This window comes from Ambystoma mexicanum, chromosome 5p (assembly GCF_040938575.1).
Source record: "Ambystoma mexicanum isolate Mex_15411 chromosome 5p, UKY_AmexF1_1, whole genome shotgun sequence".
Lineage (NCBI taxonomy): Eukaryota > Metazoa > Chordata > Amphibia > Caudata > Ambystomatidae > Ambystoma > Ambystoma mexicanum.
Window position 1 is genome coordinate 521,779,168 of NC_090930.1, and position 27,824 is coordinate 521,806,991.

Here is a 27,824-nt window from a genome sequence, read left to right on the forward strand (position 1 = left end):
CTGCCCTCATAAAACCTTTTAACAATCACCCACACTTCAGAATGAGTAATCTGTTCTCACAATGCACTTTTTCAAAGCGTGAAGGCAGGAGGAAACACTCCACTGGGGGAGCAGGTGAACTTTCTCTGTCAAATGAGCTCCTTGGAAAGAGTCCAAACCCAGCAGGAAGTCCAGCTCCATGAAGGCACGGCCAACCTCCTCCTGCCAGGGCACAAAAACACTGCTCCCTGCCCTTGGTGCCCTGTTCACAAACTCGTTTACAGACCCTTGATAGGTGACCTTATTTACTCAGGAACCTGTGCATTTGTTTATCATTACATTAGCGGATAATGAAGCAGAAAAGCTACCTGGTCCTCCCCCCAATTAACATGACAAAACCAGTGTTTGGGTGTTGAGCTGCAATTACCCATATGGGATCTGGGAAAGGATGCGAGAGATCAATATAGACCTGGAATGGATTACTTCACCCAGGTCATAAGCTGGCAGAGAAATGTACAAATGTGTAGGAAGAGGCAGCATCCTAAATAAGCAATAGTGCTAGATTTGCAGTTTAATTTGTCTTAAATGAGATGTGCTATTCACAAATAGCATTTGAATGTGTGCATTCAAAAGTCCTCCACTCTCCCCATCACACATTTGGCCAAACCAGGGGGCGTTTCTTAACATTTTAAAGCAGACCCTGAACTGACAAATGGGATGTGTTTTAAAATGTTTAGAATACAAACTTTCCCCTGGGTGTCTTTCAGGAGGCAGAGGGGTGTGCATTGCAGAAGCATACACCATGCATGCATACACCCATACAGACCCGAACTCCCCACCATCTCAGCATACAAACTAACAAGCATACACCATGCATACATACACCCATACAGACCCGAACCCCCACCCCCATCTTAGCATACAAACTAACAAGCATACACTATGCATACATACACCCATACAGACCCGAAACACCCACCCCCCAACTCAGCATACAAACTAACAAGTATACACCATGCACCCATTCAGACCTGAACCCCTCACTCCCAACTCAGCATACAAACTAACAAGCATAGACCATGCACCCATACAGACCTGCACCCCCCAACCCAGCATACAAACTAACAAGCATCCATACAGACCCAAACCTCACCCCCCCCAACTCAGCATACAAACTAACAAGCATACACCATGCACCCACAGACCCGAACCCCCCGCCCCAACTCAGCATACAAACTAACAAGCATACACTATGCACCCATACAGACCCAAACCCTCCACCCCCCAACTCAGCATACAAACTAACAAGCATACACCATGCACCCATACAGACCCGAACCCCCACACCCCAACTCAGCATACGAACTAACAAGCATAAACCATGCACCCATACAGACTCGAACCCCCACCCCATCTCAGAATAAAAACTAATAAGAATACACCATGCACCCATACAGACCCAAACCCCCCACCCCCAGCTCAGCAAAAAAACTAACAAGCATACACCATGCAACCATACAGACCCGCACCCCCCCAACTCAGCATACAAAGTAACAAGCATACACGATGCACCCATACAGACCGAACCCCCCACCCGCCAACTCACATACAAACTAACAAGCATACATCATGCACCCATATAGACCCGAACCCCCATCCCCCAACTCAGCATACAAACTAACAAGCATACACCATGCACCCATACAGACCCGAACCCCCAAATCAGCATACAAACTAACAAGCATACACCATGCACCCATGCAGACCTGAAACCCCCACCCCCAACTCAGCATACAAACTAACAAGCATACACCATGCACCCATACAAACCCGAACCCCCAACCCCCAACTCAGCATACAAACTAACAAGCATACACCAGTCACCCATACAGACCCGAAACCCACACCCCCCAATTTAGCATACAAACTAACAAGCATACACCATGCACCCATACAGACCCAAACCACCCATCTCAGCATACAAACTAACAAGCAGACTCCATGCACCCATACAGACCGGAACCCCGACCACTGCATCTCAACATACATTGCACTTCCACACAAAAACAAACATACAGACAGACCCGACACCCCCAACCCCTGCATCTCAACATACACTGCACTTCCACACAAAAACAAACAAACAGGCTGACCTGACCCCCCCACCCCTGCATCTCAACATACACTGCACATCCATTCAAAAACAAACAGACAGATCCGACACCCCCACCCCCGCATCTCAACATACACTGCACTTCCACACAAAAACAAACATACAGGCAGACTCGACAAACCCCCACCCCCGCATCTCAACATACACTGCACTTGCACACAAAAACAAACATACAGGCAGACCCGACACATCCCCGAACCCTGCATCTCAATATACACACAAAAACAAACAGTCAGGACAGACCTGACACATCTCCCCCACCACTGCATCTCAACATACACACACAAACATCCAGGCAGGACAAAGATCCAACCCACAAACATACAGGCAGGACAAAGACTCAACCCCCCACCCCAAAATATGTACTTACCAGACGTGCTACGAGGCAGATTAGCTGGAACGCTGGTGAGGTTTCTGGTACTACGGCTAGCGTGGCAAGGCTGAAATGCCTTCCGCCATCAAGACTTATTGACCCCACCAGCGGTAGTGCTGGCCCTCCATTAGTGCAGCACACACGCACTATGTGACTCGTAGGAGCTACATGGTATTGTGCACTGAGCTAATGAGGCCAGTGTTTTCTCCGGCCCAGAAGACTAACAAAGACTTTACCTAATGGAGGGCAGCCGATGCTGCTTGCGGGCCGCACTCCATCAGGAAAGTCATTGTTCCTGTCGGGCCAAACAAAGCAGCATGTGGGCCGCAACTGGCCCGCGGGCCGTAAATTGCACCCGTGATTTAGTGGATCGAAAGCCGGGTTGCAGTATAAAGGCGCCATCCAAAAACATGTACCCTAGGTATCAGGGCTGTGTCTCAAAATAAAATATTGTAAGCATAAACTAGGCAGAAGCAGGGAGGAGATTTTGCCCTTGCATAGACAACCCACCAGGTGCAGAACACCTTTCACAATGAGCACTGTGGAAATTAACATGGCTAGACAGCAACTCCTATCCAAAGTGTTCATTAGAGGGGAAAGGGCAGAACAAAAACATGAAGCCTGGCAATCTTGAAGGATGCAAGAAATGACCCTTTTAAATATGGATGTGTGGCAGGACAGTGGCCTGTTACATAAAGCCCTGACAAAGTTTTACATAACGCAGAACATCAAAAATGACCATAATTCTATGGAATTTGCCAAGTGGACATTCTCCCCAGAATACTCCAGCTTCTTTGCTGGGTTGGAGGATCACATTCATTCAAGGTGGTCTACCTACAAAGCGGCCATCTTGCAGCACTTTTATGTGAACCGGAATCCCCAGGAGGCACGCAAGGCAGCCTACAAACTGCAGTGTGGAGAGGATCAAGCCCCGAGAGAGTTTGTCCAAGAGTTGATGCGGGCATTTGCACAAACCACTAGACGGGTGCACACAAACAGTAGGGAGTTCATTAATACCTATTTTCATGATCTCCCTAAGTACATAATGACACAACTGGTTAGGGACTTCCACAATTAAAGGACCCTGGACTGGGTAATAGAGCAAGCTACCTAGATCTATGGAGTCCAAAAGCCTGTAGAAAACAAAAATCCTCAAAATAATCCCAAACCAGCCAACACCCCTGCTGCTGCCAAGGTGGTAGAGGTGAATAATCCCACATTTTGGACCTGGAAATGGGGGGCCTAGAAATAGACCTCCTGCTAACAAACCAGCTGAGAGGCAAACAACACCCTCTGACCAGTCCCAAGCGGGTGGTAGCCAGGCAGGGTACCCCACAAATGTGTCACCTGACTCTGCTGACTACATTAGCCCATGGTATAAAGGGAACAGACCCACCTTGGGGTACGTATGGACTTCCCCGGCTCAAGGGGGGGATACTATCAAGTTAGTACGGCCCCAGGAAACTTTCCTCCAAACTTCCCTCCAATCTTTCCGCCAAACTTCCCTCCGGAGGGCAGGAATCTTCCACCCTCCAGTTTAAGTTTCTTCCCTGGGTACCCTCGAAATCCCAACTTCCAGAATAATCCCCCACTCTCTTCCCGCTTTCAGGATTCTAGACTGCAAAATCAGGGGGAAGGGAGACCAAGAATGGAGGGCTACCAGGGAAACTCTCCATACCTAAGCTACTCTGGGGGAAGGGACAGTTACCCTTCCAGAGAGCAGCAAAAATTTGACCCAAGACCCCCATAACAACCAGAGAGGGTGTCACAACTGGAGTGCCAGGTCCAGAGCTTGACCCAAGACCTGCGTCGCATGTTGAGGGCACAGCAGGGCCCTCAAATGAACATGGCTACCCAGAACAGCTCAAACCGAGGGTCTGGCACCCCGGAACAATAGCAGGGGGAAAGCCCTGACAAACAACAGGTTCCAGAGGAGGGGACTAGGGAGGATGGGGATGCAAAGCCTTAGAGGAAGCTTCCTTCCTCACCCGTGAAAAGCCCCTAGAACCCTCTGAATCTGAACCAAAATCTCCTATCCCTGAAGAACTGCAACCTAGGGAACAAAGGGTAAGTAGGAGAAACCAAGGGACAAAGAAGATCTATTTTGTGGAGGACGTCTGCAGCCTCCAGTTTAAAGGGGAAGAATCCCTGGAGGATTCGGAGAAGAAGGTCCTCTCTTTCAAGGATGGGGGGACACCTCCCAAAGAAGAATAGGTCCCATACGACCCTAACTGGGTAAGTCTGGGGACTGACCTAGAACCGCCTATCCCTAAAACCAAGAAATGTCATCCCGAGGACTTGGAAATAAATGAGGGATCCTCCCACCAAACCGGTTCAAGTGACTGCCTCCAAGAAAAGGGGGGTAGCGCAGAATCAAGGGAAAAGGCGGATTCACAAACTCCCCAAACCTCAGGATGCCAAATTGTCTTCACAGATTCCCGAACTCCGACACAGAAAATTGCCCTAGGTGACACAGTGTCAGAGTTCAAAATAAAGTAGTTAACTGCCCAGCTGGCCCAAAATGCCCATTTCCTTTGCCCCCTGGAGGAGAAAGAAGGTAGGTTGTATGCCCCCATCAGAATGAAAGGGCAGTGTGAATTTTCAGCACTGTTGGATCCAGGATCCCAATCCACTCTCCTGTCCAAAAAGGCATTTGAGCAAATCAGTTCAGGAAGGGGGAGAGTCACTGAATTCCCCTTACACCTCTTCCTGTACAACTCCAGAACCTTGACTGAAATGACATTTCCATTGAGGAGACTGCAGATCTGGAGATCGAAATTGGGCGACACAAGGTGAAACACCAGGTCATAGTGGTCACTCCAGAGGGCACACTGTAATTGCTCTAGGAGAACAAACTGGTGATGGGAGCACTGAAATTTTATACTGATCCACAATTTGAAGAGAACCCAAACCCCATGATAAAAGGTGATGAGGAGCGAGCTCAAAGCTCAGCTGATGTTCAGAAAAAGGATGACCAGCTGTTCTTCCCCACTCAGGTAAATGAGGGGGGAGCCTGTTCTCGCCAGAGTATGCCAAAATAATGGAAAAAGCTTCATCAGTGAAGCGTTATTCAGGAAACTCCCAAAAGATCAGACCATTCCCACATTTAAGCTGATTGATTATTGGGAAATTGGCTTGGAAACTCACAATTCCAAACATCTCCTGCCTAGCAGGTGCATGCTATAAATGTTCATTGATGATAAAAGCATAGAGCATAATTGTTGGGTTGTGTGAGATGTCCCGTTTGCCTTCGATTTAGGCAGTGACATTCTCAATCGATTTGCAATTAATTTGGACCTCATTAATTACAAAGTCTGGTCCCGACTGGGGGGTGACCCCATGGGCTTTGACAATCCTGAAAAGGCATTTCGGTCAGCTCAATTGCTACCGTACGCAGTGGAAAATCAAACTGGAGAAGCGGTCACCATCCCAGGACTGGCCCGACAATTGATTATCCCCCTAAAAAATTAAGAGCGAACAGAAACCCCAAAACCTGGACGCTTATGTAAATTTAAATCATCATCGCCAACAGCAGGGGTTGTATTTGAACCTGACACCATTAGTTGACTTAGAACACAAAACCATTCCAATATTGGTGGATAACAGCGACCCTAGGCGTATCAATCTGGGCGCAGACACCTTATTGGAATGTCGGTTGATGCCCAACATTTCTACATTGACTTAGGGAATGAAATCATGGGACCGATCCCCAATGACTGCTATGACTGTGACGATGACTTACCTCCAGAAAAGATTTTTACCCGGCAAGGGGGGAATTTCTTGGTGTACCCTTCCTGCCCTTACGGGGCTGGGGGGAAGAGGTGACCTGCGACATCAGGAAGGATGAGGTGGTTTTTCAGGTTAACAATGACTGCCTCTCCCACCTGAAACCTCCTGTCCAGGCCAAAGCCATAACCAGAGATCTCTCCACGCAGCTGGAGGATACGTCAGAGATTGCAAAACGTGCGGTCTTTCCAAACTTCGGCTGGTGGTTGAGGAACGGATCCAACTCGCTGATGCTTGTGAGACTGAGGAGCAAAAGCAGAAGCTGAAGCAGGTGTTTCTGGATTGTCAAGAAACCTTTGCCGTGGACTCGTACAACCGTGGTCACATGGAGATACATTCTACATCAATACCCATGGACCCTGGGATGACTCCCATATTTGTGAAGCAATATCGGTTGCCTCTCGCATCTATGGAGTCTCTCAGAGAGATCATAATGAACTTAGAGTCCCGTGGGATAATTCGTCCAGTCCACAGTACCTTTAATAATCTGGTACTGGGATACTAAAACCCAATGGCCAATGGAGACTGTGCGCAGACCTTAGGGAGTTGAACAAACGGGTCCCTATGTCCCGATGGCCTCTTCCCTACATTAACCAGGGACTGGCCCAGATCCAAGGGTCAAAAGTGTATACCGCCATTGACTTGACCAATGGATTCTGGACAGTACCAGTGAGTGGGGAAGAGCAGTACAAGCTGGCCGTTACCTTTGGGGGACAGCAATACACGTGGACCCTAACACCCTTTGATAAATAAACTCCAGCAATGAATTTAACATTTTTATGCATAAGGCCATGCCCGACATGGGTAAAAGGGGAAACCTGTTCTATGTGGATGATGTTCTAATTAAAAGGTCAACTGTGGAGAAACACATTGCGGAAATCCGTTATGTTTTGACCCAGTTGAAGGAAGCCGGAGCAAAACTGTCCTGCCAGAAGGCACAGTGGCGTAAGACATGCGTGAACTTCTTAGGGCATGAAATCAACCCTGAGGATCTCTGTCACCAGGCGAAAAAGGTGGAAGCATTACTAAAATGTAAAGACACCACAACTCTGAGTGAACTAGGAAGCCTTCTTGGACTTACTAATTACAGTAGAAAGTTCATAGAAGACTACGCAGAGCTCACGAGACCCTTGGTCCATTTACTAAAGGCCGGGGTGGGAGTGGGGTCCAGAACAAGCTGAGGCAGTGAAACAACTGAAGAAAAGCCTCTCACAAGCGCCTTGTCTAGTTTACCCTGTAAAAAACAAGTTCTTCTTGGAGACAGGGTTCTCAAATACATGATTAACAGCAGTATTATACCAGAAGCATGACAATGGCAATAAGATAATCTCCTATGCGAGTAGGACTTTATCCTCCATGGAGGAAGAATTCAACTATTGTGAGAAGGCACTCCTGGCAACGGTGTGGGCATTGAAAAATGACTTCCCGTTCATCCAGGGGGAGCACCTCATCATTGAGACTCCTCACCAGCCTTTGCAATATCTCCAAAGTGACAGAATCTGGGCGGGGAATGTGAATAATTCCAGAATTACTTCCTGGATTCTGTCCATGAAAGGCTTTGCTGTGGAGGTCAGATATGGCCAAAACAAGAAGAGTCCCCTTGTGCAAGGTTTGGCTGACTTGCATGATTGTGCTTGAGAAAACTGTCTCGAGGACGAAAGTCTCAAAACTCAAGACAACATAGAGGTGTACCTGATTTCCCTGCACAAAGTCTATAAGTAAGACATGTGCCAGGGGATGCCCACAGTTTATGTGGACGGGTGCTCCTACCATGTTGATAACAACGGGGAAAAGGAAGTAGTAGAAGACGTTGGGAATGCCTGGGAGAATGATGCCCCGGAGCCCTCTGCTGGGTACAAGATCAGTCTCCAAAGTAGTCAGGTGGCAGAGTGGATGGAAGTTCACCAGGCCATCCTCACTGCCGTGCAACACCAACTCCACGAACCAGTCATAATCACTGATTCAGATTATGTCAGAAATGGGTTTGTGGAGTACCTGATCAATTAGAAAGCCAGAGGCATGCTGTGTGCAAACAATAAACCACTCAAGCATGGCAAACTAATACAATCCATAGATTATCTGGTCACCTCTACTGAGATGACCATCTACTGGAAGAAGATCAAGGGTCATTCCAGAATAGACAGACCAGACAAAGCTGGAAATGACCTGGCTGATCAGTTGGCCAAAACTGGAGCCTTCCATGGGGAGCTCCTTGAGATCGAGTGCCTGTTGGGGGAAATCCAGGTTGCTGCTGTCACCAGGTCCCAAACACTTGCCCAAAATCAACTCTCAACTGCCCAGTGGAGTAAGGAGACCCCAGATACTGATTTGATCATGGCACAAAAAAGGGATCTGATTATTGGGAAATGTTATCAACACATTGAAGACCCTGCGGATTTTCCCTTGACCAAAACTGATTACATCGGGAAAGGGGATCTCCAGATCTTGATGAAGTTTCCCAAAATGTTCCTAATCCAAGACGGTTTGTTGGCACGGAGATTCTTTGGATGTGACCAGTGGGTGGTACCTACCTCATTCCGAAGCCTGATGTTCAGTCATGCCCATGACGCAGCCACAGCCGGTCATTGGGGGTTTCATACAACTTTGGAAATCTTGCAAGAGGTCGCTTACTGCCCACACATGGGTCATGACCTCGACCAATACTTGATGGGGTGTCTTGTGTGTGCACAATTTCAGCCAAGTTCTCTCACACACAGAGCTCCCATACAGAAAAGGGGGATGACACTGCCTTGATCATATTTACAAGTAGATTTCATCGGGCCTGTGATTCGCTCCTCTACAGGAAACAAGTACATGTTAACAGCTTGTTTACCAAATGGGTGGAATGTCTGCCGGCCCCAAATTGCAAGGCAGAAACAGCAGCTGCCCTGATGATCAAAAACATCTTCTTGAATTTCGGCCTTCCACAGAGGATTGAGTCATACCGATGTAGTCACTTTACCAGTGAGGTGATGAAAAACATGTGGGAGATACTTGGGGTAAAGAGAAAACTCCATATTGCTTATCACCAGCCTCTAGTGGGGGAGTTGAGAGTTACAATAAAATGATTGTGCGCATCCTAAAGAAGTTTGTGGCGGACTCTGGGCCTAGTTGGGACATCCGACTACTGCGTGTTTTCATGGCCATCAGGTCTACACCATCTTCTGCAACCAAAATGTCTCCATTCGAGCTAATGACTGGATGAAAAACGGTGCTACCACAGCATCTGCTGTACAGAATGCAAGAGCAGACTCTGATTAACACGTTGACGACACATGAATATATTGAGAATCTGAGAAAACACCTTCAGCATGCTTTTGCATATGGTCAACGGAACTACTAAAAAAGAATATCAAGTAGGAGACAGGGTCTACTTATACCATTTTCAAAGGAACCAGACCAAAGAGAGGAAGTTCCTCCCCTCCTGGCGTGGCGCCTTTGAAAATGTAGATAAAATCTCACCTGTCGCCTATTAGATCTGCATCTCTATGGAGATCAGCCAGAAGAAAAATGTGTCCACATCAATCCGTTGAAAATCTGTCATCCCAGGCATGCTTTGCGACTCATTTATGAGCCAAATGAAAGTCGAACAGAAGAACCATCTGAAGAATGAAAAGGAAGGATGAAAAATCAGACGGAAATATTTATATATGTATATATATATATATATATATATATATATATATATTACAGAGAGTAATTTACTTGGTGTTATGGTAAAAATAAAGATAAAAAAGAGAACAATAAAAATGTACTATGAAACTAGAAGAGTATGCATAACTAGAGATTGTTGTCATTGTAAACTCTTGTAAATCTTCCAAACAAATATGTGTAAAAAGTACTGAAACTTATTTTTTTATCTTCTATCAGAGAATTAACATCCTTAAATCCCAGCCTGGAGAGGAGAACCCTGGGGGACCTGGAAGGGAAGGAAGAAAGGGTTGCCGTACCACAACCTCCAACCCAAAGATGGAAGGGGAGGCTGGAGTGCCCACTCCCAAAAGAAGGAAGAAAAGGGGGTGCCATGCCATAACCCCAACCCATAGACAGAAGTGGATACCGGAGTGCCCACTCCCTGATGAAGGAAAATTATGCCGAAGGAAACCCCACTCTGCCCTGCTCTTCCCCAACAAAGAGTCATTTAAAAGCAGGGGGCATGCGAGGTGCATTTAAAGGCCCCAAACATAAGTCCCTTTTACATGAACAGCAGCCATTTAAACACTGCAACCAAAAACGGCCTGGCTTTTGCTTTTATTTTCACATGAGGGGCAAGAATTTCAACACTGCAACAAAAACGGCCTGGCTTTTGCTTTTATTTCACATGAGTTGCAAGAACTTAAACACTGCAACAAAAATGGCCTGGCTTTTTTTCTGTTCATGTAAAATTAAAGAACCAAGGGGCCTACCTGTCACTATTAATGGACCAGCAGCAATGTAATTCACCCAAGAAGGAGGAATCAAAGACTCATGTGGCATGGAAAACAGGAGTTGTAAACATTAAAAACAAAAATGGCCTGCACAGGTGTTTGCAAATAAAAACGGCTTTAAAAAGCCACAATGGAAAAAGATATCACTGCTCACAGGAAAATGTCAGGAAAGCAAAACCTGGTGAGTGGGGTGACCAAAGCCAATGCATAGTATGTTAGACCCACACAACTCCTGTAAACATGAGAAGAGACACTTACTTCAGGAAAATCCTGTTCTTGCTGAGTACTAAATTTCACAATGAAATGCCCCACTTCCATCTGGATTTTACACCTCCCATCTAATGATGGCCTGCAATAGAATCTGCTGCTGCAGGTGTTAAAAGCCCACTGTTGCCCAGACTGGCTGGCACTGAAGGCAGTTAAAGCATGGGACCTCAAGGAAAAATCATCCCTGGCTGAAGCATGACAAAAAGGTGTGAGCCCTTGTTGTACCCACTTCAAAAGAGCCCACACCACTTCAAAGAGACGTATAAAAAAAACTCTGGTCACAGGCTGAGCCCAGGGAGGGAGACAGATGGCTGTGGGGGATGACACGGCCTCCCATTTGATGAACAGAAAAACTCACAATTAATAGTAAAAGACTGTTTTGTTTTAGGCATTTTGCGCAGCCATCAGACTGAGGATTGGTTTCAATTGTGTGCCATATTTCTTGTCATTTCCAGGCAGTTTAGGGGATGTGAATTGCTTATCTGTGACTCTGGGAACTGTAATGGCCAGTTAGACTAGGTTTCTGGTTGATCTGAGCATGTGACAAGTATGAGAATGTGTGAAAAGATGGAAATTGAAATTAGGAACATGCTTGATAACTTACATATTCATAACTGTTGTTCATTTTATGAAAACAACAAAAATGTAATACATGGCCATGCTACATCGTATGGATTCGGCAGTCGGCTTATCTAATTCCCCATGATCCATTCAAACAGAATATATGTTTTAAATGGCAGTGGCTAGTACAATTATGAAGTTACGATACATAACTAGTTTTTGCCAAAAAGTTTAAATGAGAACAAAGGAAGGTGATAAAGGAGAAAAGACAGATGATGCTCTGCTCCCCTGAATCAATCCTGGCTGGGGGCAGAGAGAGGGATGTAACTGTCCAATACTAGCGGCAGGGATAATTACAGGGTACTCCCCCTAGATTGTAAAATTAGTGATGTCATTTTTGATATATAAGGGTGACTGTATTAGGAGTCGAGAGACAACAACCGGGGAAGACAGAAAAAGGAGGATGGAGGGAAGGCTGCTGAAACTTACCATCTTTGAGAGTGCAGTGACCAGACCCTTGCCCTGTCTTTCCAGAGTATCCTGAGATCCAGCTGGCTTTCCCGAAACCTTAAACAAAGGCTTGCTATATAAGTAGCAATAACCCCAGCCCTAAATTGCATAAGCCCTTCACTTTTTCAGCAGTGCATCCTATATTTCCCTATTGAAAATCCCAATTGCCCGTGTAGTTCAGTCATCTCCCATAGAATAATCTCTTGTTTGCCTGTAAATGTTAACATATCTTCATTGAAAACCCCCTCATTTGTTTGTGTAAATCCGTAGTATTTTTGTAAGCAAATCAATTAATTCCCCCATTCAATTTCACGGAACAGGGATTTAAAATTTGAAACCAATAATACTTGTCTGGTGTTTAAATTATGCCCTGCTAAGTGAATTTTCATTTGCCAGTGTCATTCCTATTTGCATCTGTCCTACTAAACCCAAACCGTTGTTCCCATTGTGTATAATCCCTTTCCCCAAAGCCTACCTCTTAGCTGCCCCTGGCATTTCAACTAAAAAACGATTTTCCTGTGTGCCTTTCCCATTGTTTGAAGCGTGTGTGTCATTTCCAGCCCCAGGAAAATTAAGGTGATTTCCATTTTTGTTGTTTCTAAATATTTCTTTTCATCCTTTAAAATTAATTTTTCCTAGAGTATTCCACTTCCTCTACCCGATTCTGAGTGCAGATTTTGAGTTGCATTGCCTTCATTTTTCATTGCTCAGAGCTTGCCTGTCAATTCACAGCCCTAGCAAAATCAGTGTGATTTGCCTTTTCGTTTTTCTAACAATGTCTTTTAACCTTGGAAAACGTGTTGTCCCTAGTTCATATCTCTTCCCCTACTATACCCTGATCATGGATTCTGAATTGCATTCCCTTTATTTTTTTGGATTTTCTTTCTCAAGTGCTGCCTGTGTATAAATTGAATTTCCTAAGTGTGCTATCTAGTCTGTTTTGAAGTCTGATTCGTCCTCTAATGTTAGCAGCCTGATGTACCCTTGTGTGCTGTCCCATAGCAGTAGTAATGAATCATTGAAAACCCATTTTTCCATTATTGCAGGGGGAAGTGCTTAACTGTTGGTGCTATCACTTTATGGTTAATTGTTCTTTTTCTGTTCTGCCATTAAAAAAACAGAATGAACTGTAATAGTATATCTTCACCTGGTGGTTTTGTATAGATTATTGCAATTGGTGTGGCCACTACTACTTTACACTGAATAATAAATTAATAAATATCTTATTGATTCACACCACCTAGTTCCTGGTCCATTGTGGCATGGGGTGTTTGTGGAGGTTGGGTGCAAGACAGGCTGGAGGCCTACTCAAAAAAAATCTGTAGTATATTAAAAATAAAAAGCATTTATTGTGCGCCACATTCATTGTAGGAGAAGGAGTTCCCAGGCTGGCGTGTGCCGTGTAATAAACCGTGACAGATCCACAATCTCTAGTCGCACGTTATGTGCCTGCAAGGTGCCCTTTATTCTACATAGCGCCAGATGGACAACGCATGGTGCCTCTATCATTGGAAGTTCTTGTGGAAGTAATACCTTGGGTGCCCCTGATGTGTGCAGTATAATTGAGCATTCATAGCAGCTGCTGTTTGCGGTCTGCCTTCCTACCGCACTCATATCCATATACCAGCTATTCGTCATCTCAGTGTGTCTCACATCTGCAGTAGCATCCAGGCCCAGGCCATGGTATGCATCATATTTATGTCTACACACTTGCCTTCTCATTCTTCTATGGTTCACTACATGTCTTTTCATAATTTTTCTAGCACTAGTGTAATCATTGCTGTTTGTGTTACTAAAGATATTCTTAATGAGTGTTGGAAATAAGGTCTCTAATATTCTACTGGCTCTCATACTCTTGTGCAGAGGTACAATGGCTTTGTCATTACAACTGGTATTACTCTCACATATAGTGCTAAGTGTATTTACAGTGACATTGGTAATGTTCTCATGTACACCCCCTTTGTACTACCCCTACCCCTTCTTTTAGATGGCATGCCTGGATAAAGGATGTTCCCCAATAAATTCCTAGTATAAACATAAAAATAGTAAAGAGGGCTGCACTCAAATGCATTCCACACATGGAGATAAAAAAGGGGTATGGAGGAGAGAGAAAGACAAAGAGAAAGAGAATGAGAAAGAGAGAAAATGAGAAACTTTTATAACGTGCTAATGCTTTTAGCAGCAAATAATTATATAGCTGAATGGTGAGGTGGAGGATGGTTAATGAGTATTCTTTGGGGGTGCTTTGCAGACATCAGAGAGGTGTATCCAATAACTAAGCCCTTTCACTTTAACAGCGAGAAGGGTGGAAAACACCACTTCATAAGAGCCGTGGAATGTAGGATTGTTCCACTTTCTGATAAAACTCCTTACATATATAAAGTCTCCGGGCAGCAGCGGTTGGGTTGGTGTGCAGCAAGTTGCTGTCATGTCTGCAGTGTTCGATGTGTCCTCAAGTCAGGGTGGTGCAATCAGTCAGGAGATTGAATTGCACGTGTTAGGGTTGTCAAGTAATCTTTGAATTCTTCACCTAAGACTGCTGATGTCCTTTGGGCCTCTGATGCCCTACTAATCGGGGAGTTGTGTGCGTGCATGCATCTGCCAGTGACTACTTCATGGGTTGATAGGTGGTGGTCTTTGCTAGGTTGTGTGCATAGGCTGAAGAGGGCCAAAGGCAAGCAGTGCACCCAGTTTTTCTTTAACATGGTGCAAGGTTTGGTCAGTTTGCTCCTAAGGAGGCTGTTGATCCTCTCTGCTATGCTGTTGGCTTGGTTATGATAAATGGAATACATCTGGGGCTTAAGCCAAGTAGTGTTGTGAGCTCTTTGACGAGCTCATTGAAAAAATGGGCCCCATTGTCAGACTTTAATGCATTGCATTTGCCCCATCAAGGGACATTTTTGCGCACCAGAAATTTAGCCGCGCATTTGATATCCAGATGTGCACAAGGTCCAGCTTTGACCCATCGTAGGAAAGGACATACCACAATGATCAAATATCAGGAACCATTGCATCTTTCCCCATGTCTGCATAGTCTATGTGTGGCTCACAGAATGGCCCAATGGGGCGGGACAGGGTGCCTCGTAATGTCCAGAGTGTCATGCCAGAGTTCAAAGTTTGGCATGTGGCGCAGTGTAAAACCATGTTTGTGAGGTGTTCCTGAAGATTGGGTATAAACAAATCTTCCTGTATGTCAACTGCAAAATGTTGTTTTGAGCTGTGGGATGGGTGGTATAGATGATCAAACACTATTGCTAATAGCTGTACAGGCATGACTGCTCTGTCAGTGCATTCTTGTCTCCACAGTAAGTCAGTGGGAGATTGTTTGCATCCCTCTTTATCCAGATGTCCTTTTCTTTGCTCAGTGCCTTGCATTGAAGCTCAATGAGTTGTGCAATGGGAAGTGCTGTGTATGGGGTATTCTGTTGGCTGTTTGAAGGGGTAGTTACAATATATTCGGCAGGTGTGGGTACTCAGAGGTATGCTGCCATTTTGGCTGCCGCATCTGCGGCCACGGTTCCTAATGATATTTCGTCTGTGTTATTGGTGTGGGTGGGGCATTTGACGACCGCCACTACAGAGGGCTGGGATAGAGCAGAGATCAGTGTGTCTAGCAGTGTGGCATATTGTACTGGGAAGCCCCCCCCCCTTTTCCACTGTGATAGACTGGTGTGCATTGTTGTAGTGACATATGCCGAATCAGTGTAAATAACCACGTGGCATTCTTGAGACCCTTGCAGTGCTTCTATGAGTGCTATGAGTACTGCTACTTGGGCAGAGTAGTGCATTGGCAATCTTTTCATAATTAATGTCTCATATTCGCCTGCATCGAGACACACCACTGCGGTTCCCATATGCCTTTCACCAGTCTCTTAGTCAATAGTTGGTGATCCATCACAAAGAGAATTTCACCCTCTGCTAACGGGCTGTCCTTTGCCTTGGGGATGTCATCTTCGTCATACGTAACACAGTCATGGTTTGCTAAGTGCTCAGCAGTACACATTTCTGTCAAAACGGTGGCAGGAGCCCCACCGCCCCGCAAAAACCCTCCCTTCCTTCTTAACGGAACTGTGTACCCCAATGGTGGAACTGCGCACTTTAGACTAAACCAAAACACAGTAGCTGGAATGGTGTATCCACCAACCCCCTTGCTTGCTCCCCAATTGACCGACCTGCTGACCCATTCAGCTTTAACTACGTATGCAATGCTTGTTGTTTGTTGGTTAAAGAGGGGCACGCCCATCGGTGTTTGTTGTAAATCAATAAAAAGAATTTATCCCAAAAAAAGAGTGGCAGGATTTACTGTCTTACATTGTACAATGTGGATATTTGGGCTGGAGAGGATACTCTTGTAGGCTGAGGCTCTTTGTGCGGTCAGGGTAGATTTAGACCTCTCTAGAATGGCAAATACTGAGTGTTCAATGTATAATGTGACGGAGCAACCCATCACAACAGTGGAACTTTTTTCTATTGCAAATGCAGCCGCAGCAAGTGCTTATGTGTCGCTGTAGTAGGCCAATGGCTTGCGGCCCATTGTACTTTTCTGGGTCAATACCACAGTCATGAGTTGACCATTGGAATGTGAGACTATATAGAATTCCAGTGTGTAATCAGGGGTGGCAAGCACTGGGGCTGTGGAGATTACTTCCTTTAGGTCATCAAAGCTTTTTATCATGTCTGCTGTCCATTGGAGTTTGTCATTACCTTTTTGTGCTTCGTTGAGGGCCTGCCACAGTGGCCTTGTGTATGTTGCATAGCCTAACATCCATGCTTTGCAATAGTTACATAGCCCTAAGCATTTCTGCATGTCTTTTACTGTGATTGGTCACAAAGAGGCGTGCACAGAACCTGCACTGTCTGGTATTATTCTCCTGCCGTTTCCTGATATTAACTGACACAGGTAAAGCACTTCCTGCTGGCACTACTGTAGCTTGGCTTTGTCAACCTTGTAGCCCTTTCAGGCCAGTAGCTGTAAGAGCGTGATGGAATCTCTTCTGCAATGCTGCTCAGTGTCGCTGCACACAAGCAAATTATACACGTACTGGATGATTGTGCTGGGTACTTGGATGTTACCTACGTCAGGGTGTAATATTCTGTTAAAATTGCTTGCGCTTTCTCAGTACCCCTGAGGCAAACAAGCATGTTCGTAGCGCTTTCAAAATTAATACACAGCCCTAAACACTCATGGCAGAAAAAATACAACCCACTAGGGAAGAAAGCCCAAGAAATGCTTGCAAGGATTACAAGTATTCATTCCACACAAAATAGGTGCATCAGCAAAGAACTCTGCTGCTACGGAACGTTCTTCTGATAAATCCACAAGGATGGTTGGTGCGATCCTATACATGGTCAGCCTACTCCATAGAGGATGCCAGGCCATTGGTCTGAGGCCAGTCCGCCCATCTTCCATCATGTGGGGTCTGCTGGGCTCATCATCTCCAGAGAGCCATGGTCGGATTGGTTATTAGTTACATTCAAAAATAATGCTACCCTGTCATTATACCATCCACCTGAAAGCCTTGGGGACTGGCACAGGGGGAGTCTTGAGGTCAGGCTAACCCACACATCCATCACTCATTCTGTATCGCACTATCCACACCCAAGGCTTCCACCCTCGCTTTGGACTATAATGTATTCCTCCTTGTACCTTGCATTACAAAACTTGTCATTATGAAGGAAAGTGGGGTGGCTGTGCTCTTACATTTTTATAGCCAGTAGGTTTATGGTTGGTGGTCTGGGGTCATCTACTATGGGGGAATTCAGGGGTCTCAGGACTAGGGCAGTTGTGGGGCTATATCCTATAGTTGGCTTGGTGGGTGTTGGGGCCTGCGCTGGCCTGGCTGCAATGACGTACACACTGAGGCGCCTGGTACTGTCTCACAACCTTGCAGGGCGCATTCCTTCTAAGATGAACATAATAGCAACAATTTGTAGAACAAAGGAGCGTTTCTGTGGTGTCTGAGAGTGGGGCTTTTCTCACTATTGCTAGGGCCTAGTCAGGTTTCCCCTGTAGGTTGCGGCCTGTATCTAATGCACTGACTACTGTGCGGCTATGCAGGCCTTGTACTTTTGTTATAGTTTACACCAGAATGGCGTTTGCTTGCATATATGCACTGCATCTATTATCTAAATCAGGTGTAATATATGATCATATGGGAATTTGTGGGATGTCCACCTTTAAAGACTGGAGGGGGGTGTCTGGACTTCTGCTCTCTATATGGTAGAGGAGAGGCACAGAGGACCCCAGCCAAGATTCTCTATTGTGGTAGCAATGGACGAGCAATCAAGGCCTAGCTTCTCAGGAGGTGATGCAGGTTGGTTCTTAAGTACAGTGTAGTCCCCAAGCCCCCACAAAGGAATGTCCATACACTGTATTAGTTAAAACACAGTCTTTATATAATTAAGTTCATGGTTATATAGAATCACAATAACTCACTTTGTGCTTAGTTAATCTATAATGGCAAATATATACAGTTCTAAAGTGGTACCACAATTATTATCAGATCTCATTAAAGTGCATCAACTATACTCTGGTTAAATGTCACACAGATCACTTAATAAAGGCAACCAACAATAGACATAGGAGGAAAGCAGTTGGTTAGAACAATTGGAAGAATACTGGCCTCTACCGTTAAACACAGTTCTGTGTGGAGATCCCCCCATCCTTCTTGAGGGGCACCCTTTAAGGCAGGAGCCACGGATCGTCGCGATCCCACGAGGAAAAAGGGTTGAACGATGACGGTGAGGTGGCAGCTTTGTTCCTAGTGGTGCTCGTCGACGATGGAGCATTGGCGTTCTGCAAGGAAGAGCCGTGCGGGGCGCCTTGATGACGATAGTTCAGGACCACAAAGAGATTGTGAAGAACTGTGGCCCAGCAAGGGCGTTGAGTCGTCCAACGTCTCTACGGTCGTCAGGTGGCGGGAAACCCACCGGCGGATGCTCCTCGCCGCATCAGTGGCCTCGACTTTCTCCAGTAGGCGAGAGTGTCCTTGGATCCAATGTTATCTAGGCAAAGGGAGCACGCGGCTCTGGTCAGTGACGGCAGTCAGCGACGGGGTTGGACAACAATGTCTGGGCGCTTTTCCTTGTGATTGCGCGGCGGTTCCCGTCTCCGGTCGGCAGCCTGTCACAGGTCTGTCTACCAGGGAGCTTTGGCAAAGATTAGCTGGTGCACGATGGTCCCTCGTAGCTCGGGAAGAGGGCGCCTAACCAGGTGCTCTCCCGGTCAGTCCTTGGAGACACAGCAGCCTTCAGATCGACGAAGTAGAGCAGCAGCAAGACTTCCCTTCCAGCAGGGCTTCAAGGTTAAGCTTCAGTTTTACTCCAGTTACTCTTCGAAGTGGACTTCAGCTTCTGAACACGAATTCTAGCAGTGAGAGGCCCCCAGATATACTAGTTGATCTCCCATTCATTCTGCTGGGTCACACTCAGGCAACCAATCGGTCAGAAGGGCATTCATGTAGGCTGGCAGCCAATCAGGTGCATAGTGCATTCAGTCACATTCACTTCTCTCCAGACACTCACAACAAGTTATGTGTACTGGGACACATACCCAGCCATTCAACACTCCACACTGCATTCATACCAGTTTCGGGCAGGGCTGTCTCAGTCATTGTGTCAAACACCAGAAACCAGACATCCACAACAAGGAGTGCATATTGGTCACGCACTCCATTCACCCAGGTCTCACCCACAGGGTGTACCCACAACATACAGTTACTGGGAAGGCTCGAGCCAGTCTGCCTGGACTTCACAACAACACCATATGGGGAACTTCCACACAACAGCCAGTCAGGGGGAAGGGACAGAGTCAGGGCTTCCCAGGACTTTGGGAAAACAAGGTAACAGGCAATAGAAAGCAAGAGGCCACAGGGGCCATCTTGTTTCCTATCAGGAATCACCTGATGCCAATGGCAGAGCCTGGGTATCCAAAAATGGAGGATACTCAAAGCACATGTCAAATTCAGAATGGAGCTGCCACCAGCTTAAACCCTGCTCTGTGGGCCACACACAGGTGCCCAGAAACATACACTAGGGGCACAGGGTTGCACCCCCACCCATAGGTGCCATACGGGTATTCCTTGTGTCTGTACACCAAACCAAAAACAGGATGAGCTGTACTGCCAGGAGTCCCGCATGGACTCCTGGGCAAAAAACAAAACAGAACACAAATGAAAAAGGACTACAGGACAAGGACAGGGAGGCCCTGTCCCTTCAATGCATTTCCAGCATCACACCACCTACCCCTTGGCCCATCACAGCTCTCTCCATGGGCTTTTCCTCACTCTAAAGTGCCTAGGGGGTGGGTCGTGTACCTTCCCAACATCCCAATATCAGCTTCCCTTCTAACGTTTTCAACCAACTTAATTGTTTGTCAGTATATGATTCCAGAACATATAACAGACCTGGAACAATGCTAGTTTTATAGACTTTAATAAAGCCTTCTAACGAAAAAAAAACCTCTAATGCTAATGCATTTTTTGCAACGCTGAATTTTTTGATTGCCTTTGGCGATATTTGGCTTTTTATTGTCTCTTTTTGGATCCATCAGGCCACGCCCATTACACCCTCCTCTAAACCTGTAATTCCCAGACGCAGCTGGAATAAGGTTACAAATCACCAACTAGTGCCTTCATTGATATCTCACTATGATTCGGACTCTCCCTATTCTCTCACTTTGATAGAAGCCTCATTCACTGCGGCTGCTGATCTGCTTGCTCCTCTTAAAATTGGAAAACAGAAAAACCATCCTTCCGAACCTTGGTTCTCGGAAGAGTTTAAAGCAGGAAAACTAAGATGTAGACAAGCAGAGAGGAAACAGCGCTTTGACTATTGCCCTGAAGCTAGGCGTGCTTTCCGCCATTCTCTATCAGCTTATCACAAAGCTGTTATTGAAGCCAAAAAAGGTTTTTTCTCCCACAAGGTGGAATCAGCCATAAATCAGCCTAGGTTACTGTTTGAGCTGGTGCAGTCCCTTTCTGCTCCTACTAAAATGGGCCCTCAGGCGCCACCATCACAGGATCTATAGGACTCACTCTCTTCCTTTTTTCACACAAAGATCGAGGCCATTTGGAAGAACATTGAGGAGGGGGCTGCCCTGTCACTTATGGCCCACACTCCTATGGACTCCTCCCCCCTAGTGCTATCTGGTCAGACTTTCCAGTGTTCTCAGAGCATGATGTGCTAGCAGCAATTGGTCGCCTTAAATCAGCCTCTCCTGCTGATGCCACCCCCCTGATCCCCCTCAAATTAAATCTCTACTGATTTGATCTCTTACTCAACACTGCTGTTAACACTTCTGTTCAGGAAGGCTTTATTCCCACGACTCTCAAGTACGCACTGGTGATCCCTCTTCTAAAGAAAACCTCTCCTGATCCCTCTATAAGTGCTAATTTCCACCCTATTTCAATCCTCCCGTTCCTCACAAAGTTGTTGGAGGTTCTGGTATCTCTGCTGCTCTCCACTTTTCTCGAGACTTCTGGGTTCTTTGATTGTTTCCAGTCCGGTTTCAGTCCGGAGAGGGGGACAGAATCAGTCTTAAACTCAGTAATGGACGGTGGTCGCCGCCAAGGCCTGGAATGCTCTCCCTGCCGCCCTCCGGACTACTGTGGACTATCTTTTCTTTCTCCGCCTGCTGAAGACACATCTTTTCTAGCCTCAACAGCATGCTATTTGCTGCCAGCGCCATGATGCCTTCTGGCAAACGTGCGCTAAACAAATACGCAAAACATAACAAAACTCCTGAAGGCCTTTCTTCTAGCAATGGCCAAAATCTCGGTTTTCGCTTGATTTATTTGCAGATTATTTTTTATGCAGTCAGGGATCGCTGCAGTCCTATAGGAGTCTTGTCCAGGACAACCGTGTCGTCGGCGTACCCCGACCAACAAATTGGATGCTTGCCGATCCTGGGAGGAGAGTTATTACAAGCTTCCAGAGTTAATACATTTTGGCCATATGAAGATTGTTTAAGGGGGGAGCCAACATACATCCCTCCTCAAGGCCATTAGTTGTAGGGATGTCAGCTATGAGATTTCACCATGATCCTGGGATTATTTTCTAATTTAGCCAGGGTAGGCCTGGAAAAGATCAGGGGCTGAGCTAATGTTGGGACTGACGGTATTCGGGGCTAGCTATAGCCTTTTGGTTGTAGTCCCTGAGATTCTACCTGGGGCTACAACCAAAAGACCCGGGGCTATAGCTCCCTAAGCCCCCCCCCCAGCAACGCCTCTGATCATGTGAATTGTCCGACAGTGTCTTCAATTTGTCGCCTTGCAATGTGTATGAAGGAAGCCACAGACGTGTTCAGCCTACTCCACATGATAGCCCCGACAAGGGAGATCCCCTAAACTGACTGGGGGTGAGAAGGCCACAAAGTAAGTCTGCCAGTCCAGGAGCCAGGACTGCCCACTCCTCACTGTAACTCCAGACCAAGGGCAAGTGTGATCAGCCGCTCGCTGGGAGAAGGCCGCTTCAGCAGATAGAGCAAAAGGTAACTTCCTGCACAAAGAATGCACTTACCTCGCTAGGCGCCATGCCACAAGTCAACCATTAACATGACTCAATTGCATACCTGCCCCATTCCCTGCCACTGCCCAGCATAACTTCAGTAAGTTACTTATGAAGGTTACCGCCGGGTCACTGCTTTGCCCATCCCTACAACGAGCCTTTGACCCACCGAACTGGCTAAACACATTTAGCGTGGCCCCCTGTATTTAGGGGAAACCTATCATTTGGAAGTGGGATGTCAGCTGGCGTGCGGCAAGGAAGATGAAGCTGTCGGCGTGGCTACTGGGGTGGGGAGGTGGGCTGCTGCTGCAGCATGCTGTAACAGTGTGTGGGGCGTACCACACACACCACATTTCCACCACAGCCCGTCGCAATCAGATCTGCGTCTGTAAATATTCATTGCACTTGGACATCATTTGTGCAACACCCTGGACAATGCACCGTGATGCAGTGCTTGAGATGGGAACTCGGGGTAAAAGAGAATGGCATCTAATGTTAAAGAACTGTCAGTAAAAGAGGGGAGGACATGAATGGATGAGGGAGAAAAAATAAAACAGGTAGGTGGTAGAGCACTGAAAGGAAAAGAAAAGAAATTTTAAAAAGGTACACAAGGTGTGGCCAAAGTATAGAGAAAAAAGAAGAAAGTCGCAGAGAAAGAGAAATGCGGGTGGAGGAGGAGGAGGAGATTGTGAAAGGAGTAGTAAACATAGAGGGGGCTCTCCTGTAATCGGGGTCACTGTTGTGACCATAGAACGAACCCGTTCTATACATTATTTATAAAGAAGAGCACAGATAAGGGGCCCGGCTGGTACTAGGCTAACTTCACTTGAACACAACTAACGCCCCCAGCTGTGCACTTACCTGCTCCTCACCCCACACATAGCACAGCACAGTGATGGCCGCTCAGAAGTGCTTGCTTGCTTCCTGGGTGCCTTTATAGAGAGCAAGTTAATCCTGCACCCCTCCATAGAATAAAGCAATCTTCTAGACGGTAGAGAGAATGCTATAGTAAAGTCACGTGCTTGCAGGTGATGGAACGTGCATGTTTATCGTGGGCGGTCGTGCGAGCGCCATAACAAGACAGTTTTTAAACTAAGAGGGGGCTGCCGCCCTCGCAGGGCGCCCACTCAGGCCACATGCGTGTGCGCCGCATCCCTCCACTGAAACGAGCACACCTGTCAGAGGCAAGGGGGGTGAATCTGGGGGTACAGAGCTAGGAAGGCTCTGATGCAGTGCAAGAAAGTTGAGAGCATACCCCCACACACACTTATCAAATCACAACCCTTTGAAAGCAAATCTCCACCCCTAAAAAAGAACTCCACTTGAATATCACATGTGCAATACTCGTTTCTGGAGGGGGCGGCCATATGTACCCGCATCCCTCCTGCACAGAACCACGGCGGGTGCGGGAGGGGACACCCTTTACCCGTATCCGCCAGGTCAGTGCGGGGTCAGGCCATCAGACGCACCTGGGCATTTCATGCATAGCAAGGCAGTCTGCCTAAACCGCACAGCGGAAGCGTCCACTGATGCTGGACACGCAAACCTCACCTGCAGATGCAGGAAGGGGGAAGGCGTCTCATCCTGCAGCCTCCTTCTTGTGAGGCTCCTGCCCCCGCCATCCCTAGGTGGCCACTCCTGGAGCCTCGCCATGCCCACCTTTCCCTTACCTTTCTCGTGCTGACCCCCTCCTCCCCCCCGCCCCCCTATTTGGGCAATGCGAGGGGAGGGCCGCAAGTGCCTGGCGGTGGCGGGCAGCCTCGCTAGGTGTGTGGGTGCCTCCCTGGGTCGGAGCACTCCCCCCTCCCCCCATTCCACGCCGAGACCAATGTGAGCAGCCCATCGCTGGCAGAAGGCTGCTCGTGGGTACGGGTAGGCACACACACACACACACACTGCAGCATTTGCCGAGTCAGTGTCGGTGGGCTCCAGCGTGTTGGAGGCTGTGTGCAGTGGGGGAGGTGCCAGAGTTGATCAAGCAGTGTAATTGTATACATTACTGGACCAGTGCAGGAGAAAGCTGGAGGGGTGGATGGGGGGGCCAGCGCCGGCGCTCGGCTGTGGACTGCACGGTGAGATCCGCACAGCTGCCGGTCCAGCCATGCTCTGAGGCGTTTCACGGTCTCCTGTTTTTTGTTTTTTTATGATTTTGGGGTGAATGAAACAGCGGTCTGATGATGGCTCTTGCAATGGAACCGATTAGCAAGTGGACGCCCAAGCAAGTGGTGGACTGGATGAAAGGTAGGCGCATCTTTAGTTTACGCTAAACGCCTGCATGCACGATGTGCTCGTTTTCTGTATTTCCATGCCACGCATCGTCGCGTTCCCTGGCGTTATACTCCTCGTCAATTGCACCGAGGCGAGCCCTGGGCTATATTGTGGTGTGTCGGGACAGGCGCCCTGCTTATGAAGAAGCAATGTTTCGGCGCATTCTTGGGCGCATTCTTGGGCGCATGGAAGAAACGCTGTCAGGGATGTACCTGACTGACAGGAGGGCTCCATCGCGCCTTGCGAGATGCCATGGCAGTGTGCTGTGCTTCGGTTGCGTGCATTCTGATATAGCATGCAGCACCTGTGCGCGCGCTGTGTGGTGCTGTGCGCGGGGGCAGAGGCGGCCACGACTCAGAGCAGGTGTCTGCAGTGTGAGATTCCGCGAAGCCGGCGATAGACTGAGCGGTGACGCTCTTCCCTGCATTCTCTCGATGGTTTGATATCTCGGGCGTGCGTGCGTGCGTGTGTGTTTGCGGGCACACGCCCCTGCTATCGCCAGGACCGTGCACGGCGCCGTCTTGGGCACGTATGGAACGTTCCGCGGAGTAAACAGCTTGTGGGCATATCTGTAATTTGGTGAATGTGGAAGTGCCTCCTTCTATAGGTTGAAGTCGTACCCGGGCCTGTGCTGTGGAGGGATGCTGCTTGCTCTCATAGAACGAATTATTGGGGAGTCAGAAGGCTGACATTCTGGGACTTTTTAGGTACAGCTTTTATCATGTAATGAGCAAGAACATGTGTGTTGTGTAGGGAATAGTACACAGGGAGATCTCGCTCTCTCTCTCTCTCTCTCTCTCTCACACACACACATGCACACACAGCAGGCACACGAAAGTAGAAGCGGGTATGCCCAGAGAACAAAATTGATGCACAGTTGTACCCACACTGCACGCACGCACGCACGCACGCACACACACACACACACACACACACATACACACATCAGCCAATACACGTAGTTGCATATCTTAGCAAATAATGTATATACCCAATTCTACACACAGAGACCATACGCACGAGAATGCACGTATAGAAAAACAACCTAAACACTCCCATACACAACTGCTTGGCTGCAACTACATTGACCCTTTAATATCTTCCGTGCAGTGGGCCAATACCACTTCTAAAAAGCCCAGAACCGTATATAGGTTTTAGATGAACGGTCCCAGGAGAGGTTCCCGGCGTGTGCCGATCCGAGAGCTTAAATGATCTGTACAAAGCTGTGTCTGTGTACACAAACACACACACACGCGCACACATGACTGGATTTCAGCCAGTGGAGGTAATCACGGCTCAGACAATCCGCGGGTTTTTATGGCCGGAATCCCCGGGTTGTCAGGAACAGTGCAGGGGTGTCCATGTCGGGGTGACACTGACAGGTGGGGCTCTGCGGGGGCGCTCTGTCGGCTGTCGCTTGTGGCCGGAGCCCACACTAATGATCCCTCGCAGGTCACCGGATGTGTCGTGAGGTGGCCAGCGGTGTGAGTGATGGATTCGCGTATCGTGCTTAGATTTCACTGGGGGTGTTTTTGTGTGTGCACAGCGCATTCAATTGATCCTGCCTCGCCGCCGTGCTGACCCACGGCCCGGCGAGGGCTGGTACACCCTGCGAGGAACTCCATGGATGGGGGTCTTTCACGCGTAGTGATATCATGTGTTTTCTCCTGATCTATTTATGGGGGGGGGGAGGGCGGCATGTTCTCTTGGGAAGTGCATGGTTTTCGCTGACCCCATGGTTCTGCCACGTGATGTAATACATGTGTACTAGGATTTCCAGCAGCGCTCACACGTCACCGTTTCCCTGCGCCCCCTTTTTGTCTTTTCACAAACACGTTTCCACGCACGCAACATACTGTGGTTAAACTGAATATGAATATAAAAGCTATTTTATTCTTCAAAGACCTAAAATAATCATTGCAGCCTAGCAGTCTACGATGCATTTTACGTGATTAATCCAGCAATGGGTATTAAAAGCCTACGCGCTGCGTGCGCTTGTTTCGAATACCTCTGAAGCGTGCTCGGTGCTGCATGCACACGCGTGTGATCACTGTCCGTGTCATGCAAGGGGCGCTGCACACGGAGCAGCATAGCAGCGCCACAGCTCAGGGGGTCTGGACGGACCTGCCTTCCGGGAGCCAGCCTCGCCGGCAGTGTTAATTCACAGGAACTGTCTCGCGGAGTGGATGCCTGCAGATGGAGAGGGCGAGCGCGGGAATCACCGCGGAATCCCCCACATTCAGGCATAATGAATTCCTGTCACAAAGCCCGACGGGAGAGCCTGGCTAATTATATTCTGACACATCCCGTCGGCCGCATTCAAGAGTGCCTTCATTTAAGCGTGATTGGGCCTACATTAAAAGAGTGCCTTCATTTAAGCGTGATTGGGCCTACATTAAAAGAGTGCCTTCATTTAAGCAAGAGTGCGTTGATAGAGTGCATGTGGAATGTGTGAAGTCCGCTCTCCACAACATGGCCGCCCGGCTGCCCCATTTCTCTGTGGCGGTTAATAGGTGGCCGTGCCAGGCGGGCCCTCTAGCCTTGGCACGGTGGCCACATTAGTCGCTACAGGGAAGGCCCGTGGCCGGCAGGAGGCAGCATTCAAGCTTTATAATGAGTATATACTCTGGACCAGGGAAAGGAAAGCAAGGAAAGGCTCCGTGGCATGGCTTCTGTGTCTCAGCACTGGGCCGGGATCCAGGACAGGTATCCTGCAGAAGGACCAGGGTTATGCTCCCCTCTCTCTCTCTTTCCACCCAAAGCTGTGGGAGCTGTTCTGATAGGGAACATCGTTTGCCAGTTCAGTGTGCTTGTTGATTGTTCCACCTCCAGCCATGAAACATTCGTTTTGTTGTAAGTGTTTGATGCTCGCATGTGGAGCCATGTATTTGACATTGGTTACAACAATCACATACCAGATCCCCAATGTAGGAAACTCAAAACTGGATCATGTCCCGCCAGCTGGGACACAGGA

At 47.6% G+C, this 27,824-nt stretch overlaps 1 protein-coding gene across 1 annotated transcript in view; it reads left to right on the forward strand.

The window, feature by feature from the left end:
* The first annotated feature begins 24,235 nt into the window (after positions 1–24,235).
* The window catches only part of LOC138481058 (connector enhancer of kinase suppressor of ras 2-like), a 2,957,912-nt gene continuing 2,954,323 nt past the window's right edge, over positions 24,236–27,824 (forward strand). Inside the window, exon 1 of the mRNA XM_069612924.1 lies at positions 24,236–24,823. Coding sequence (XP_069469025.1) covers positions 24,757–24,823 — 67 coding nt within the window. The 5' untranslated portion in view covers positions 24,236–24,756. The remainder of the gene's footprint in view (positions 24,824–27,824) is intronic.